At 36.2% G+C, this 6,072-nt stretch overlaps 1 protein-coding gene across 3 annotated transcripts in view; it reads left to right on the top strand.

Moving 5' to 3' along the window:
* Positions 1-5,540, top strand: part of Mdm1 (Mdm1 nuclear protein) — a 32,623-nt gene extending 27,083 nt beyond the window's left edge. For 2 of the 3 annotated variants that reach the window (XM_013019711.1, XM_013019706.1), the window contains 3 exons: positions 666-918; positions 2,875-2,934; positions 4,694-5,540. In XM_013019711.1, the coding sequence (XP_012875165.1) occupies positions 666-918; positions 2,875-2,934; positions 4,694-4,806 (426 nt within the window). In that variant the 3' untranslated portion in view covers positions 4,807-5,540. The remainder of the gene's footprint in view (positions 1-665; positions 919-2,874; positions 2,935-4,693) is intronic. The other variant, XM_013019698.1, reaches the window with a different exon arrangement.
* The last annotated feature ends 532 nt before the right edge of the window (positions 5,541-6,072 follow it).

The following is a 6,072-nucleotide window of genomic DNA, read 5'->3' as shown; positions in this document are numbered from 1 at the left end:
CTGGCTTTTTTCTTTTTGCTTATGTGGTGCTGAGGAATCGAACCCAGGGCCTCAGGCATGCAAGGCAAGCACTCTACCACTGAGCCAACTTCCCAGCCCCCCAAGAAAACCATTCTTATCCACACTTTTGTTCATAGCTCTTTCTGTGTCCATCCTAAGTATCATTGCATGGTTTTGCTGGTTGCCCAAGTCCCCGAAAAACTGTGATCCCAAGAAATCTTTGGAAAGTGGTAATTTTCATACATCCTTGCCAGCTCTGGCTATTATTTTTTAAATGTTATGGTTTGTTAAGTGAAAGATTTACTTTTATAGTATTTGAATATTCATGGTATAGCATATTTTTGCTGTATTTGTATGTGTATGATTTACTTATTTTTAATTAGGTTTGCCTTTTTCATATTACTTTTAAAGAAATACTTCAGTAGCATGACAATAATTCATTGTTATACAGATTGTGTATTTTCCCATATGTTTGTTATTGAAAGATGTATTTTCACTTTTTCATATATCCGAAGTGTATTGATTTACTTACACTTATTAAGCCCTGCACCCTATGGAGGCTAGGTAGCATTTCCTCATATTTTCTCTCATTACTTGGTGGTAGTTTTACATTTGGATCTTTGGTTTCTTCCCTATACATATGTATCTCTTTTTTTGTCATTTAGAAAGAAAATCATACTAAATATCGACTGACTTCTCCCACTGCTGGTATCAAAACAATTGACCCCCTGCCTTTGCGGGAAGATTCGGAAGCCGTTAACCCCAAATTTGCTGAGGCAACTCTTCCAGTTTCCAACAATCCCGAATATTCAGCAAACACCCCTGGACAGTTGCCTTCTCCACCACAGGCTCCGTCCTATTGGCATCCTTCTTGTCGCATTCAGGGGTCTCTGAGACATCCAGAATTTCAGCATAATGGTAATAATTTTGATTTTAAGTTTTGGTTTTTAAAAATGAAAGTGTTACCTTGATTGGTAAAACACTACAAGTGTGGATAAATTGTTATCATTTGGGTTTATTTTAAAGTTAATATAAAAGACGACTTTTGGGACACGGGGGTGTGGCTGGTGCCTGTAAGTTCACTCTTACAGAGTGTGAGATGTCTCATAGATAGGGACCCCTCTAGGCAGCAGCACCTCTTCTCCAGGCACGGTATTGAAAGGTCTCCTGACATTGTCTTCTGTTGGCTTGGGTATAAAAATTCAAGAAAGAAATGCTTTTATTAGGCACTCCATTGCCATTTTCTGCCTTCTATTGTTATTGCTGAGAAGGGTTGACCTGTTTTTATTCTTTATCTTTTGTATGTGGTGGTGCTTTTTGGCAGCCTTTAGGATCTCTTAATATTCAGTGTTCTGATTATTTGTGATGAAGTGTCTTAAATTAGGTTTCCTTCTATCCATTTTACTGGTAGTTTGTAGACCTTTTAATCCAGAATATTCTTCTGAGAATTTGTTTGTGTGGAAGGTTGAACGCTAGGGCTTTATGTTTTCACTTGGCTATTTTTGCTCATGGCTGGCATTCTATTCCTTGAACCAGCTTTTTGCTGGTTAATTGGAGATGAGTCTCACAGGCTTCTCTACTCAACTGGCTTTGAACTAGTATCCTCAGATTTCAGCCTTCTGACAAGTTAGGATGGATTCCAGGGTATCATGCCCAGCAGAAATTTTCTTAAATATTAATTTCTTCTCTGTTTTCTATGCTTTGCTGGCAGTCCTATTATTCACATATGTTTCCTATGTCTCACTTTTAGAATTTGAAAGCCTTGCTAATTTTAGCTTTGACTTCTTGCTTCTAAAAAGTTGCAGTTATTTTCAATTTGAAGAGTTATATATGTAAATACAACACACATATGAGTATGTACACACACACACACACACACACATACACACACATATATATATATATATACACAGCTATATACATATATTTGCACACACATCCATAAGTGTGACCCCCACCCCACATTTGGGGCATGGTCTTTTCTGTTGTCAGGCAATACTGGTCTTTGAGCCACAGTGGCTGTGATGAGCTGTGATGAGAGACAAACCTTTGTTGTTCTTTGCAAGGTGAAGGCAGTTATCCTGATATATAAATTTCAAGATAAATCTGGTGGTCTGTTTTCTAAAAAGATTTGCAGCCAGTTTTTTGGTTCATTTGACCTTGACTAAGGACTTTTAGTGAGACATCGCAGTGCAAACCCCAAGCCATTAGGGGAACAGATGGTTGTTTCTTAGCTTCCCTCCTCATCTGCTTAAGAGTTCAGCTTGCTTGGGTGCAATTACACACTCACTCTTCTATTTGCCTTTTGCTTTCCAAGATTTTGTTGGTGTTTTCTTTGTTCTGTGGGTTTGTCATTTTTATACATGTGTATATTCAATCTATCACTTGTCAACAGACGCCTACTACATTTCTTTACAGTAAGAGCAATATCATTGAAATGAATCCTAGGTAATTCGTAGGGTTCTGTATTTGCTAAGTCCATTAAATACCCATGAATGGCTATTTTCATTGAGCTACTAAATTAATAACATTTCTGATCGTTTACCTTCAGGAAGTTTATTGTACTTAGTATTTGAGAGTAGGTAATTGATCATGAACAGACCAATTCTTGGCTCTTGGTTCTGGAGGCTGGGAAATGCAAGATGGAGGGGTTGCTGTCATCTCTTGGCAAAAGAACAGAGGGAAGGTAAAAGAAATGTGATAATGGCATTAGTCTGTCCTTGAAGGCGGACCCCTCAGGAACTCCCAGTGCCATCTCACTGGCAGTTCAATCTCACCATGAATTTTGGAGGGACAGACATTCGAGTTATACTAGTAATGCATGATGTTTGGCGACTCTGAAAGATTATTTTCTTCTGCTTTTTTGTTTTTAAGTAGGAAAAGCCAGGATGAACAATTCCCAGTTACCTCCACATGAAGCCTTTCACAATGAAGGTATTTTAATAGTCATCTAAGATAAAAATAGGTTCTGTTATTGGTAGTTTATATTAGATTTATGATCTTACATTCGATTAGCATTTTATAAAGAAGACTCCCATGGATATTTTCTCATTAGATCCTTAAGACTTTGTAATGGGGTAAAATCATTCCCATTTTACAAATGAGTCTTGTTGGGACCCATGTGGTGAAGAACCATTTCTGGGGCAAACATGGCAAGAGACTGCCTGGCTTCTCCTGGCCTCCTCTTCACCTGGCAGAGGCCAGTGCTCCACTTCCACCTGTCTCCCTGGGGCTCAGGAATTTGGCCTACCAGTACATTCATGTTTTTATTAAATGCCGCTACTCTTACCAATTTTCAGTCCTCAAACAAATATATAATTAGGGAAATGCAGTTTTTCCTTCTGTGCAGTTTTCTTCCTGATAAATTTGCTTCTAAAAGCAGCAGGAGGAATTTTGAATTCTTGATGTCAACAGTCAAAATTACTGTATTGATTTATCGTAAGAAGTATAGAATTACTGAACTTATTTTGAAATAGGGAAATAAATTTGATTTTAATACTTCATATGTTATAAGTTTACTCAGTTTGGGACTTTTTCCTCAGTAGTTAGGGAACTAGAAATTAAGTTGTTTTGAAATACAAAATATCTGGCAATTCTTAATCCACTTATTTTTCTTTTAAATGGAAGAACAATGCTTATATGTTTTTTTCTTTTTTGTCAGTTGTGGGGCTTGAACTCTGGGCCTAGGCACTGTCCCTGAGCTCTTCAGCTCAAGGCTAGCACTCTACCACTTGAGCCACAGTGCCACTTCTGGTTTTATGGTGGTTTATTGGAGAAGAGAGTCTCACAGACTTTCCTGCCTGGGTTGGCTTTGAACCGCGATCCTCAGATCTTAGCCTCCTGAGTAGCTATATTATAGGTGTGAGCCACAGGTGCCCAGCAATGTTTAAAAATCTTATAACAGATTTGCATTTTCAGAATGAGGAAATAAAGTGATAGCAAAGTATAGCATGTTAAAGTCAGACATTATTTCTACATTTAGTAAGATTATTCTATAAGTATATTAAAAGTTACATGATTTTTTAACCTTTTATTATTTTCTAAATAGTTGTACAAAGGAGTTTCAGTTTCACAAGTCAGGTTATAAGTACAATACATCTTTTTATATTTTTTTGGTCGGTTGTGGGGCTTGAACTCTGGGCCTGGGCGCTGTCCCTTAGCTTTTCAGCCTAGGCCCAGAGTTCAGGCCTTACGATTGACCAAAAAAAATACGTTTATGGACTTTCCTGTCTGGGCCGTCTTTGAACTGCTATCCATAGATCTTAGATGTGATCTACTGGCACCCCAGCTTGAGTCCAATATTTTAAAAAATGTTTTAAAAAAGTTTAGAAACAGTTTCACCCCAATTTAGCTGTGCTTTTGAAACTAGGACAAGTCAGTATCATGATGAATTGTTTCCAAGAAATGCTGAAATCATAGGCTGCATTTAGTAAATGACATGGGATTTCAGGAAGAAAAAAAAAGCTTGCTTAGGTTAAAGTGTTTGATATCTATATATGGTAAACTTGGGGAATTGCCATGAGCTATCACAAAATGTTAATACCTTACCTTTAATAGATTGCTTTTTTTTTTCTGACGAACATTGATATTGCAAAGCTTGATGACTGATTTTCTATTACTATTATATTAGATGCAGTGTTTATTTAGTAGATGTTTTTGCACTGAACATAATTTTGGGATTATTTCATTACAGATGAAGACAGATTGTCTGAGATTTCTGCTCGCTCCGTGGCTACTAGTCTCCGGGCTTTTCAAACTCTGGCACGAGCACAAAAGAGGAAGGAGAATTTCTGGGGCAAAACATAAACTTAGCTGACTTCTTTTTCTCTAAGGAAACTCTTGGAAATTTTTTTTGCTCACCATGTTAAGATTTTTGAGTTAGTTTTCTTCTGACATTTCCAACATAAATTTTTTCAATAGTTCATTTTACCTGGAAATTCTTAACACAGGCTTACACAAGTTTGACTTAAAAAATTCTTTTTTATATTTATCCCAAAATGCAAAGGCATAGATGAAATAGTTCTTCACATGCTCTGTCTTTGGGATTAGTTGTAAAAGATAACTGGTAGAATTATGAATTTTATCCTTCCAGAGATGAATCTGAAGAGAAAAAATGGAGTAAAAATTAAAATTCAAGTGTGGAGTATCTATTCCCTGAATCTTGGCCCTATGTTTTTACAATTATAGATGCCATAAAATGATTTTTTATTGTCAGAGTGATGTACAGAGGGGTTATAATCACATAAGTAAGGTAATAAGTACATTTCTTGTCAAACTTGTTACTCCCACCCTCATTTTTCTCCTACTAAAATGATTTGTTTTTATTTTGAGCTTTTGCTTTAGTATTTGTTCTCCCCTTCTGTTTATGGTTGCAGTGTTATTTAAGATAATTGTACTTTGAAAATATCAGCTGAATATATTTTTCTTATTTATGTAACAATTTACTGAGAATATGTATATTTTTGATCTTTGTGTGTAATCTATTTGTATAATAAGTTTGGCTTATATTTAAATAATGTCTGGATTTTGAAAAATGTACAGTGGAGAATTAAAACTTTGTAGACATTTTGAAATAAAAATGATCAAGAATGTGTATGTTTTGCTTCTGCAGAAAATTATTGCGTGGAATAAATTGTTTTTAGAAGCATTCTACTTATTACTAATTAATCAAAAGCTATACTACTTTAGCAGCTATCAAAATGAAATGACATTTAGTCTAATATTTGTCAGAAATGTAGGACACATTTAGAATTTTCAAAGCACTCTAAATATTTTAGAATTTAATGCAAGCTTTTTATTATAATTCTTTTTTTTCCCCTCTGGTTTTGGGGCTTGAAATCAGGACCTGGATGCTGTCCCTGAGCCCTGAGCCAATGATAGTGCTCTACAACCTGAGCCACAGCACCACTTCCCTCTTTTTCTGAATATTTTATTGGAGATAAGAGTCACGGACTTTTCTTGCCTGGGTTGGCTTCAAACAGCAATCCTCAGATCTCAGTCTCCTAACTAGGCTAGGATTACAGGTGTGAGCCACTGGCACCCTGCTTTAATTATATTTCTTATGAGAACTGT

This window comes from Dipodomys ordii, unplaced genomic scaffold (genome assembly GCF_000151885.1).
Source record: "Dipodomys ordii isolate 6190 unplaced genomic scaffold, Dord_2.0 Scaffold3, whole genome shotgun sequence".
In the NCBI taxonomy this organism is placed as follows: Eukaryota; Metazoa; Chordata; class Mammalia; order Rodentia; family Heteromyidae; genus Dipodomys; species Dipodomys ordii.
The sequence above is the reverse complement of the archived record's forward strand: the minus strand, read 5'-3'. Positions and strand labels throughout refer to the sequence as shown.